Source organism: Equus przewalskii, chromosome 15 (genome assembly GCF_037783145.1).
Source record: "Equus przewalskii isolate Varuska chromosome 15, EquPr2, whole genome shotgun sequence".
NCBI classification, from domain to species: domain Eukaryota; kingdom Metazoa; phylum Chordata; class Mammalia; order Perissodactyla; family Equidae; genus Equus; species Equus przewalskii.
The window spans coordinates 86,222,145-86,235,529 of record NC_091845.1 but is presented as its reverse complement, the minus strand read 5'-3'; the positions used below and the strand labels follow the sequence as shown (position 1 = coordinate 86,235,529).

The following is a 13,385-nucleotide window of genomic DNA, read 5'->3' as shown; positions in this document are numbered from 1 at the left end:
CTTTAGTAATATGCCAATTGATTTCTTTTAAATAAGTACTTTTTTGAATTGTTCGACTTCTGTTTTCAATGAAATGAATTCGCCTCTTCCAAGTAGAAGTCTGCTGTAAACGTAAGTCACCTGGGAGCCTGGCCAAAGTCTGAAACAGCACAGCTGAAGGGCGCAGCCATTTCACAGGGTCCTCTCAGAGTATTTGGTTTGCTTTCCTAACTTGCTAAAAATAGTAGATTACACAGGCCACCTCCATCTCATGGCTCAAGAACTCACAAAAGGCTGGACTATGGGTTGTAGCAATACATAGAACACATTTTATTAAAGAAGTCAGGATATAACAAGTTTTCTAAATTCCTTCCGTTTACTCTCTGAGACAACACAAATGATCTAGCAGTTACTGGCATGGAGACCTCGTAACGCTCCCAAATTTCAGAACTTCAAGTACGAGTCACAGAGTTACTTCAACTGTTTTAAAATATGTTTTTGATCTATTTTAGCCACAAAATTGGACCCAGGAAGACTACTATCTAAAATGTAGGATTCTAAATACTGTATTAAGAATCACATAATCTGTTAGTTATAAATACACATATTTAAGAAACATGGTTTTTGAAACATGAATAGTTAGTTACATATTCAAAATTTTTTAAATTAATCCTTACCATAGCTATTTCACTAACATTTAAGGAAGTGTTGTTCTGGGGAGGAGGCTCCACCATAAATAAATTTGTGGTTTTTTCCTCTTCTTCAAATCAAAATATTTTACCAAGTTTTAAACACTATAAGTTAAATTTCAGTTTCTCTTAAAAAGACAAAGATTAAGGACAAAGTTTGCATTTATTAGCTGCTATAATGAGTTCATTTCATAAGTAAATTTAAAATCTTGAAATTATTTATTATTTAAAAAAGTCCTTGATGTGGCAGTTGAATCTTGTTAACCACACAGCATGTCATTAAGCAATGCTGCTGCTGTACTCAAAGGCGGACTGTTCCGTGGCCACAAATGAGCAGCAACTAAAAAAATATTTTGAGATGGAAAAATAGCAACTGAATTTTAATGTGTGACAATGTTTCCAAATAGTGTGGAGGCAGGTCTTCTGTGAAACCACCCAACGTCACAGCCAAGTTTAATGTCCTTCATTTTGCAGCTACGAGGGCACCATCAACTGTCTGTAGGATTAAAAATTGGATTTACCAGTAATTGGGTCAAAACAGGGTTACTTATGGACACAGCTGGTTACCGACAAGTGTAATTAGCCCTTCGCCCCTCATTTTATGAGCCCCAGTCTCTAATTACACCTAAATTCAGTCAGCATGAATTTAGGAACACACATTCACAAAGGCCCTTCATCGATGCCTTTCAAAGGAAAGACAGAACAGGCCCAATAGTAATTTATAACTTTTGCTTACTGATCTTTAGCACTATGACATTAAGAATAATCTAACATTATAAGATACCTTTGTTTTTCTTAATACCTCCTTTTTATCCTACTCTGAAGATAATATCCTTGAGTCTTTGGTGAAAACTTTAGCAAAGTGAGCAGCCCCAACTGGACCAAGAAGCAATTAAGCAAACTGCTTGACTCCTAACATCGGGGTAAGTTATGAGTTAACTTATGAGTTAACTACTTCAGTTAATTCACCCCTATAGTATTAAAGAAAGCATTATTATCGTAGCACTTTTTTTTTTTTTTTGCAAAAGACAGGATGGATCTATGACACTTTTACTTCTTTATATATAGAAATGACAGAGTCCCCTTCTCAAAGGGCCAAAGAGTGAATTATCGTGGCACATTAGTAATCAAAGGCAATTCAACTAAACCAGGTACAGAGAGAGCACCCAGGAGTCGCCACATTTCTAGTCATGACCCTGCACGTCAAAATAAAGACATGTATGCTATCTTTTAAAAGACCCCTTTTCAAACCTGATACCTGAAATACGAACCCAATGACATTTTGAATGTCAAGATATACTGAAATGAATCTTTTCATACTATGGTGTCCAGAAAAGTTAACTTTTCACACTTCTAGCTCAGACTGTTACAAATAAAAAAAAAAAAATCATGATCTAACAGGAAATAAATGGCTAAGTTACTTCACATTAGAATTTTAGAAGGTAAAAAAAAAATCCAAGTAACAATAGTACTTAGGAGTTTCTACTTATTTATTTATAAAACTCACATTCAACAAAGTTTATGCCTCAGAGTACTGAAGCAGCAGCTGAGAATCTTACTTCTAGTCATATTTTCCACAAAATACATTGCTTCTGGCCTTAAAAGCATATGCTCATGCAATCAAAAGGAAATCCATAACGTCAAAACATTAGTACAAAAAGTCTACACAAGTTTAGCTGCCCTCAAATCTGCTATTCTTCTCCAACAGTACAGCACTCTTACAAACAAGTGAAAACAAACCATCTTCAGCCAGCTCCTGCCATGGCCTTGGACACAATCTGTGCATATGCTGACACACAACGTATCTACATTTCCTATGCCCACGGACAGACACTGACTTTGCTGTTACTGAGTAAAAAGTACACTGAGAGTTTCTGCTCTAGAAAAAACATCATAGCATTAAAGGAGTCATAAAGTTGTCATAACAAAGTTTGGCCAGACTTGGTTCTACTGCTTCTCAGTAAAGTCCCCCACCCAACACCATCAATAAGAACACACCGTACAGCTGGACTATTAACAAAGCAATCCACAATTCCAAGCTCAGTGGACTGTACGTCCATATCCCCTTTATTCAATTATTGCGTATCCTTAAAATAATATAATATTTACTCACTTTCAATGAATCAAAGCAGGCGATTACTCGTCCATTTTCAACTTGGCAGCTTTTCGAAGGATGTGCAAATTTACATTCCGTGTCTGGCCGTGAGCAAGTCCCCCTTTGGAACTCTCTACATACTTCCAGTGTTAGCCATTTTGTGTCCCGAATTGGTGTGACACTAACAGCCATGTTTAGATTTTACAGGTAGTTAAATTTTTCAGTGAAACCAACAAGCCCAACCCCCCCCCAAAAAAAACAGCAACAACCAAAAAAATAAAAAAAAAAAAGCTGAACTGATAAAACTGTAAAATGATGATGAAAATGTCCCCTCCAAAATACTTTTCCCCCACTCCCTGCTTTAAAAGTACATGGAAAATTGTGTTGTCAATATCAAGGAAAAGATCTCCCACTAGAAATTCACAGCATGAAACTGTTAATTCAAAGAGGTTTTGGTTTTTACAGAAACACTAGGATCGTGAGTAGATGAACGTCTAAAGGTAGGGCCTTGGATCAGCCGGGTGCTCTCAGGAACCCCTGCCCAGTGCCAATTTGGAGCCCAAAATGCAAGCATGAAAACGTGGCAAACCCTCTGACACCGAATTTCCAAGCTGCTTTCAGCAAAGTTGTCTGAAAGGGAATCTCCTCACAGCTGAATTTGCAATGGAGTTTGGTGGTGCAATCGATATTGATTAGTTTGGCATAGACAGATGCAGCAGTTTAGAGCAAAATCGAGAAACTGATTCTTTTTTTTCCTCCTTGATTTCCTGGCAGAAGATATCTTACTTTTTCAGCAAACTTTTCTTTTAAAACTAAAGCAGCCTAGGGCAATGCCAGATACTTAGAGCTTTTCTCTTGATTATAAGTAGAAATGGGGGTGTCTGGGCTAGAGGTGGAGGGTGGATGTGCTGTCGTCACAGTCTAGCTGGCAGCAAGCAAGGCAAAAGCAGAGACTGCTCTAGAAGCGGTTCCAAGCAGCAGAGACGTCAGGAAAGGCACTTCTTAGTACCAACCTGTAGAAAAAAGAGATAGGTTAAGATTTACTAAGTAGCACTTCACCGGTGTCCTACAGTATCACAACCTCGCCATGTGCTACCAGACTAAGTAATATTCAAGTCAGCCTCTCTCTCCCCCTCTCTCTCTCTCACAAACACACACACACAGACACACACACACACGGTACTTACAGTGAGGCATATTGCAGCCAGCCATCGTAGATTTATTAAAAAAAGGAGCCGTTTCCCCTTGTGAAGCAATGCATGATAGAGAGATAACCAATCACAGATAGTGTTGCAGCAATATTCTGGGCAGAAAGCCAATAGTGTGGGTTGTCTTATGAAAGGTCGCGCCTGTCAGACGTTCATTACTATGCTATAAGCACAGAAAATGTCCATCAGATGTGACTTATTCCACTGCAAGAGGACGAGCATGTGGGTTTTGAATTTACCCAACATGCAGTTAGTGGACTAAACCATGTGAGTTTCAAAACAGCTTCTAAGCAGGTCCAAGCACTTGAAGATCATCACCGGAGAATAAAAAGCAAGGTTTAAAAATTGCAGCTGACTTCCAAGCTGCTTTGCCTCCGGCTCTGCGCAGGGACGGGCACTGAACAGCCTGCTCCTGCTGTCCTGACACGTGAATAAAAAAGGAAGGGGGTGTTTACAAATGGTACATTCTCCTGACCTATCCAATTCACTTCCTTCTCCAGCCGGAGTCCTGCCCCTCCCCTGAAAGCGGCACTCATACTGTAAAACTATTCCATTCAGCCGGCAGACACTTTGTCAATATATCACGGGCAGGCGAGATATGAACAAAAGCATCCTTTATTCGAACATTTTTTAAGCAGAAGCTGAGGTCATGTGGGGAAAATAAGGAGCTCAGTGTTGTCAGTGCGTCTGGCAAATCTGAAGTCAACCTCAAGGGAGAAAGTGATTCCATCGCAGAAACATTAAATATTAAGTGAGCAATCTGATTTGGGCAGCGTGATGCACTTCAGAGGTACGAATGAAGCGGGAGCGGGGGTCCCCTGTCGCCTAATGACCTATTAACTCGGGGCTGATGACCAGCCTGCTGCTGAGAGCTGGCGTTTTTGCTTTTAACAACTTACTTTCTCTTTCAGTCAGGATGAAAACTTTCAGAAAATGCTTAGTAGTTACAGACACAAAAGTATACATTATTTTTTTCTCTTGAATGTTACCAACAAAGGAAAGAAGGCTTTAATAACTCTAAAAGTTTCACACCACAAAGAGGCAACGACACAGTATAATAAATAGTGCTTGATTACACTTACTTTTTCATGGGCCAAAGATGGTCACTTGGCATATGGTACATTTATAATTTGGAAATTAGAAAAGAGAATATAAATATATATAGTCACATAAATATATATACAAAAATTCATATACAATATGAATATATATATCTAAAGTCTGCTAGATATATTAACCTGGATATCTAGTAGAATTTTTAAAAATTTATTTTAGGATTAATACTGTCATTCTTAATATTAATTTTTTAAAAACCACCAGATGGGGCCAGCCTGGTGGCGCAGCGGTTAAGTGCGCACATTCTGCTTCGGCAGCCCAGGTTCGCTGGTTCGGATCCCGGGTGCAGACATGGCACCACTTTGGCAAGCCATGCTGTGGTAGGCGTCCCACATAGAAAGTAGAGGAAGATGGGCATGGATGTTAGCTCAGGGCCAGTCTTTCTTAGCAAAAAGAGGATGATTGGCAGCAGATGTTAGCTCAGGGCTAATCTTCCTCCAAAAAAAAAAAAAAGACACCAGATGCCAGATTTGGAAAATATTATAGTAAGACTACAACTTTTGAGAAAGATTAAAAAGAACCAACTCATACCAACACTTAAGAAATATTTTTGTTTTCAAAAAATTTTCTGGTCCTAACTCCTGGTTCTATAAACACACAGCCAAGCCAGCCATAAACTCTAAGATTCACCCAGCTTCCTGAATCTTTGCTCCATATTCAGAATTTCTCAACTGCTTCACGCCTTGAGCACATACCACATCTGTGGTCAACAATCTCTTTTGTCCTCCTATCTAGAATCTTCTAGTGCCTCACCTGCAATTATTCACCTCCTTTAGAAGCCAGCCAAGGATGTCGCTTCCCCCAAGAAGCTTCCAAGATTTCACTTCCTCCACCTCCACCCCAACATGTATCAGCACCGCCTCCTCTGAATTACCTCTTCTCTCCTCTGCAGTGCTTTATTTCCCTAGAGGTCTGATCCACTAGACTACGTGTTCCCAAGGACAGAAACAACGTTCTTCGTCTCATAACCCCGGTGCCTAGCGTGGTGATGGAAAACAGAGGGAGCTCCATAAACTTTGGTAAATTAAATGACCAACTATTACATCTGGACTAGACTCACCTGTAGGGCACAAAGATACACAAACACAGGCATGAACACACCCATATAAACATCTACATGAATACAACACACAAACACACTCAAACACACGCTTGAGAACACATATGCACACCCATCATCGCCCCTATAAATTATGACATGACTGAGGCCCTCCCCCTGCCGAGGAACCCTCCCCCTGTCCTGGACAGCTCCCTCTGGCATTCACACAGCAGCTTTCCTAAAACTTCATCACTCTTAAGTCCCTCCTCCTCCATGGTCCTCTGCCCATCAACAGCGATGATCTTATATGCCACAAATACTTCATAGTCAAACAGTGGCCCTCGGCATGGGCTCTCTCTCATCTCCCTGCCACCCACCTTTAAACCATCTTTCTTATCTTCTCTCTCAGTCTCCCAGGAGTTTTCCCTTCTGCCTGCGGTTAGTCTTCCACCTTGACTCACTCCTTCTCAAGACATCTTCCCCCTTATACTCCCTCTATATACAAAGGCCCTGCCTTTCCCACAATTCCTTCTCTTAGCCCCCGAAGTGCTGAAGTAGCTCCAAAATGGAGGGGGTGGCACAGCAGGAGGAGAGGGTCCCTGCCTGGCTACACGTCCTCCTCTCCCTGTCATCTGCTGTTCCCAGACACATATCTAAAGCGCCATCTACACGTGCTGTTTCTCTGCTTCTTCCTCTCCCCTTCACTGTGAATCCACATCAGTGTGACCTCCACACCTATTACTTTCCTGCTCAGCAACAGCAGTCGGTGCTCTCATAAAAACCGAAGCCAAGGCTTAGGCATCGTCCTTGTCTTTGCCTGACCTCTGACAGCACTGACAACTCCCTCTTCCTTGAACCTTCCCCCTTGTCTTGAACTGGCATGTTTTATCCTTTTGGTTTCTCCCTGTGCTGCATCGCTAGGATCCTCCCTGGTAGCAAGGAGCTGTGAGTTGCCGCCCAGGGTCCCAACACGTGCCAGGCTGCCGTGAGCTCTGAGACTCTCTATATGCTAACCTTTCATTTGGCTTGACACGTCCTTCCACACCCCTTCAATCTGGCAAATCCCTTCTCCTTGTTTCCACTGCTATTCAAATATCACCTTCTCTATAAATCTGGGCCAACTGTGCTAAACATTCTTCCATCTCAGAATATTCTCAGGACTTTGTTATCTCTTGGTCCTTTTGCCTCCAAGGTTAAAAATTCCCTGACAACAGGGTGAATCACCATTTTTTTACCCAGTTCCTGGAACATAACAGATATTTTTAAAGTGTTTGATAAATGAATACATTTTATTCAAACTAATAGGAATAAACATGTATATGAGGATGTTTCCCCAACCCTGAGGACATATTTCCTCATGCTCTATGGGGTCTAAACAACATGAGGAAAGAGAGTGGCACCACTAGAAATATCTTCATTGCTAGGTGGGTACGCATAAATACAAATACAAAATCAATTTCTAGACTTGATTATTTTTCCTTTCCGCAATGTTACAGGCTTAGTTCCACTCAAATACAAAATACACTTTAATTACTAAAATGCTTGCAAGTGGGTGTTATGGTTATTTTTATTTTATACAGCAGAGAAATTCTATTTACTTCCAAAAGTGTCACTGAAAGAATTATAGATATATATTTGTGAGTTGAAAATACTATTTAATGGTGAAATATATAGGCAAGGATGAAAATCAAAATATTAATAATTAGCCAGGCATGGACCCTGAGCAATCAGATGGACACTGACCTTTACGCATTATTAATCTTGCTGCACCTGGTAATGTGTGTTCCAGCCCTTGATATAGGGCACAGTGGGTAACGAACTCAGATTATATCCTATAAACTGACTTGACTAAATTGCTAATATCAGATTATTGTCTTGCAATCTTTCTCTTTATTCAAACAGAAGAATTCCAGGGAAGACTGGAAATCTTCATAACTGAGTGTTTTGGTAAATTAAGATTTTATAAGATTTGGATCAATACTGAATTCACAAAACATTACTTCGACTAACAATGGATTTTTGTTTTAAAGACAGAGACAATGTTTAAAAGTGTGTGGTAATGTCCAGATTGTGGGAATTCTTGCAAACATATTTGCCCTAAAAATATGTTGTTTGTAAATAATTATTGAAGGAAATATTTCTAATGTAAAGATATTTACTAATAGATAAGTTGGTTCTGAGGTAAATTTCTGACCTATTATTTCAACATTTTATAATAAACTTCCCTGAACAAAGACAAAAATGATTGGGGAATTTAACAGTTTTGCAGTGAAAATCAAACTTTTGAAAACCTGTGTAACAAGCCCTCTTTTACCTATTGATCAAATTCCAAACACTAAACTACAGAGTTTCTCACATTATATGACACGTTCTAAAAACAAGCATATCCTGCCACAAGAACCAAGAACCAATTTCTCCTTGAGTGATGTCAGAAATCACATATATTTTCTACTTCGAGATACGAGGAGGGAAATAGAAAAGAAGAAAATATAACAGTAGACCAAAGGAAACCCAGAGAAGGATCAAAGATAAAGTTTAAAAAAAAGCATGAAAAATTACTAATTACTCTTATAGCAATTAGTGTATATTAGCACTAAACAGACAGCGGATGGCTTCATATAAATGTCTATTTAAGGGTTGCATACATACTGCGATAGAGGATAAACAGACGCTGACAAAGTATGAGACTATAATTCTATTTTGGAGAATTGGACAGCCTCTCTGAGCAAGGTTAAATTTCTAAGTCACATATGTTTACTACTCATTTCAGTTCTTCTGAACCAAATATACACAGGTCGGTTCTATGACATCCCAGAGCAGTTAGCCGGGAATTTTGGGGACTTTCTTCATTAGCTTCTGATTTTGAAATAGGCTACATATCGAGGAAGTTAACTGAGTGATTACTTGAGGTCTTTTTATTTACTAAGACAGTTTTCATCTAACTGGAAGAGATGACCAACTTCACCATCGATGTTTGGAGGGGCCCCTTGCCCAAAACCCTAACTTCTCCCCCTGACTCACTGGTGTCAACAAGTCCATAATTAGCAATGCATTGCTTTGGCAAACTAAGTTGGCTCACAGAACAATTTTGCCCAGGGCTTGTCCCAAATATTAACAGAGATTTCAGTACACAAACAACCAACTAAGCATTTCTAGAGGTTGTATGGTCATTTCTTTCCTCATTAAGCGACAAAGTAGAGTAGCAAAGCTGTGATTTATTATATGGGAAACACCGTGGTCTGAACGGGTTAATGCAGCCTTCAGCAGTATCCAATTCCACACAACAAAAAGCTGAGATCAGTGTTTCTCGGCGGGCGGTACACACACTACTGGGAGCACCCATGGCGATTTGAAGTGGTGCAGAAACAACAGAATTGTAATAGATGCATCCGAATGCTAAAACTAGCTAGCCAAGCCTGTGATTACACAGACACTGTAGCTTAGGAAGAGGTTAACGTTTACTAGGAAGAATTGAAAGAATAAGACTAAGCAAACACAATGGCAAAAATCATGAAGGAGATACACAAAGGACCAAAGTCTTAGAAATCCTGCTGAGAAAAAAGATAACTTTCAACCAACATCCTCTGGAATGGCAGGGCGGCTGTCAACATGGCCTGCTGGTCTGACACATGACACTGTGTTATGGGTGACAAGCTGCTGCCCAGAAAAGGAAGCTTGAGTTTCCCAGCTCAAACAAGCAACCTAAGGTCTGTCAGAGCAGTTCCCTGATCATTCTGATAGCTCTGATTCCCCAGCATCGGGCGGCCGCCTATTGGGAGGAGAATGAGTGGGTGCTGGTCAGGTGAAACCCTACTGCTAAAGATGAGAACTCCCGAGGCAGCTGACTAAACTGCATCCAAGTCAGAACATGCCTCTCGTCCCTTAAGTATCTATATTTAAGACAAAAGAAAACATGAAGCCTCTACGCTATTAAAAAGTGAATTCTGAATTGATTCCTGTATCAGGCAAAGCAAAAAAAATTTAAAAAGCTAAGAATCACCAGAAGGTAAATATCACCATGGCTCGGTGCTCTTTGTATCCTGGGTCACCAGCTTTGGACCCAAACAGCCCTTTATGCAGTTCCCACCACAGGGATCTTCCTAGAAGCTTTCCCAGCCCACTATCAAAAGCATCCACTTCTGTGGCTTTCAACACCAGCCCGACTTGCCAGAGCCTCACCTTGCTTTATTTCTCTTCAGAGCACTTACTCATACTTGGCATGATATTATGCACCTATCTCAATAACTGCTAATCATCTACCTTTGTCATAAAAAAATCAGCTCCATGATGGCAGGCCGTGGTCAGACTAGTTTTCCACTAAACAGCCAGCACCGAAACAGTGCCTGGTCCGAGTGAGCCAACAATCAGATTTGTGGCATGACTGAATATTTTTCTTAGTATGTCTGAATACAAGTTTATAAGTATTTTCTACAAGTTACAATGCCTGGGCTATAGAGACAGAGTTTAATACACCAGTGATGTCTCCTTTATAACTGAATGAAACCAGCATCAAACACCACTCGTTGGAAAGAGAGCAGGAGCTAATGAAGTAAAGACAGAACCACATTTATATACCTCCTTAATCGTGAAGTTGATGGAAGATTTTCTTTATCCACAGAATAATCTGAAACAGTTACACGCAGTTTTGCAAATTTAAAACATTTAAATAATTATCTGTGAATTCCTGACAGAATCAGTCTTCAATTCTGGCAAAAGAAGGGAAATTTGCATTTTTTTCTGATGATATTCAAACAGGCTATCTCTTAACATTTCCCTCTTCTACAAGAAAGCATAATAAAATAACACTATGAATGCTACTTTTTCTTTTTTTGAAGAAGATTAGCCCTGAGCTAACGTCTGCAGCCAATCCTCCTCTTTTTGCTGAGGAAGACTGGCCCTGAGCTAACATCCATGTCCATCTTCCTCCACTTTATATGTGGGATGCCTACCACAGCACGGCTTGCCAAGCGATGCCATGTCCGCACCTGGGATCCAAACCGGTGAACCCCAGGCCAGTCCCTGAATGCTACTTTATCATTCTTCAAGAGAAAACACTAATCCTACTTAGTATTTTATTTGCTCCATATATTACACAAAGAAGTTATCTTGTAAGCCTTAGGTAGTCATAAATGTCCATCTCATTTAGTATGTATTTCAATATAATAGTTAGGAAAACAGAATACAGATTATGACAAAATTAACAATGCTGGTATATGCTCCAGAGCTAAATGGTAGAAAAATCAGATATCACCATCCTAGCAATTTTCAGGGAGAATGGTACATTGCCCCAACCGAAATCTACCAATGTGAAATTAGGACGACAAAACTGTGAATGCTAGATGGAACGCCATAACACATTGTGATATCGTTATTCCCACTGGAATGCCATAATTATGGGCTTTGATTCTAAAGGTTACTTAAATGAGTTATATTTTACTTAGCATAGTAACTAGGGGCCAAAATCTTAATTTTCAACCTTTATATCTTCTGAACAATATCATCTATCTAGCTTCTTACAGAGGTTGGCGGTATCTCTGCCTAAAACCTTTCTAAATATGATCTCCATTCCTTGAGGAATGGGAGCAAATTCTCCTTTGCTTCCCGAATAATGTTACTGCACAACTCATAAATAAGTGCGAAGATGCTGAAGAGAGCACTGAGGAAGTATTCCCATGGTGGAATCAGCTGCATGCCCCACTGGCCCACCTTTGCTTCCAAGGCAGAAATCACTCTCACAGCCAACGGTCATTAGGATCTTCTCCGTAATTAGCCTGTGCCTGTTTTTCATTTGAGCAGGCTCAATTAATTGGGCTAAACTACAAAGTCAACATGTGAAGAAATGACAAATAGAAAAAAAAAAATTTTGGCCAAAATATAAAGCATATCTCTATTAGGACCAGACAATCATAGCTGTCACAGTTTGCAGAATTCCTAAAATTTTAATGTGGCACCAGCCCTCAATACTACTAACTGTGTCTGAGTACAAAAGCTTGACCGTAACAGATAAATCTTGAAAATCCAAATCTCTAATTTAAAACCTAATATAGCAACCTCAATCCAGGAAGTTTTACTGGCTCATTTCTATTGAAGATTGCCCAAAATATGTTGCTTAATTATTAATCACTATGAGAAAAGTATGTAAAATCTATGTTTATAATTAAAGAGATCTAAAATAGCTATTCTTCAGAATATAATGAATGGAACCAATTAGGAATATGGTATAGTATTACTCAAATGCATCCTAATTAAATGAATTAAATGTGGACTTCTCATGACACAACTCAATGCATGAACATTTCCTCCTTCCCATTTAACCCGTAAAAGTTCCTATTGCTTAACAAATATATCTCTTATTACAAATTTTACAAACACTGAAGCCACAAATGTGCTACACAGTTTAATTTTACAATCCTATGGATATTTCTACTGATCTATATGTTTGACTTTAAAGATTACTTTTTTAACAAATAATCTCAAACACAGTCATTATACTAGTGTCAACTGAATTTATTTCTCATACCAATAAAATATTAGGATCTCAGTTTAACTTGAGCTTTTTTAAAAAAAAAAATCACAAATTCACATATGCTCACATAGAAATAGGAATTATGTTTTCCCTGACAAATAGTGAGTCAAGGCCCAGTTGTTTTTCCCTGGCGTAAATGAGGAAGATAAGTTACAAAACGAAGACATGGGTTGACAACTCATATTTTCACTTCAGTGCAGCTTAAATATCCTTGGGGAAAGGTTCCACATAACTCACATACTTAACTAGGTCTGAAATGTTGAGCAACAACAAATTAAACTAATATTATTGCAACTGCTATATAATAACCAAGTTTCAGACTGTATTTTGCAGAAGCCTAAAATTTCAAAAGTTCTTTAAACCAGAGTGGTAACAGGGAGGCATATTTTTTGTGTGTCTACTCAATATTTCGAATAAGGCTTAACTGATAAAAAAGAAGAATACACTGAGAGTCTAGATGTCTGAAAACATAAAATTAACCAGGTAAAAAGATAATCTGTCTCCCTGATAAATAAATTTGTATCTATACATAAATCGCTTATCACACTTTGTTGTTACAATTCTATTCCCCTGAATTTCTAACATACTTAAGAACCAAGATCTGACTACAGGCAGCACAACAACACAGATCTGGGATCTCTAAATCATCATTCACAGGAACATTTGCAGACATACATGAAAATGCCATGTCCTCACAGAGCTCACGCTCAGAAAGAGGTATAAAGTAAATAAA

The 13,385-nt window shown here is 39.1% G+C and overlaps 1 protein-coding gene across 50 annotated transcripts in view; it reads right to left on the bottom strand.

Annotated features, from left to right (window-relative positions):
• MBNL1 (muscleblind like splicing regulator 1) overlaps positions 1-13,385 on the bottom strand; it is a 200,492-nt gene that overhangs the window by 144,532 nt on the left and 42,575 nt on the right. For 27 of the 50 annotated variants that reach the window (XR_011527641.1, XR_011527642.1, XR_011527644.1 and 24 more), the window contains exon 2: positions 2,782-3,776. The exons of 6 other annotated variants lie outside the window; for them this stretch is intronic. Coding sequence is in view for 35 of the 44 variants with exons in the window: in XM_008521211.2 (XP_008519433.1) it covers positions 2,782-2,955 (174 nt within the window). In the remaining 9 variants the exon portion in view is untranslated. Of the gene's footprint in view, positions 1-2,781; positions 3,777-3,950; positions 6,250-13,385 lie in introns of those variants that run through there. 17 more of the 50 variants (XR_011527647.1, XR_011527643.1, XR_011527645.1 and 14 more) reach the window with 2 other exon arrangements.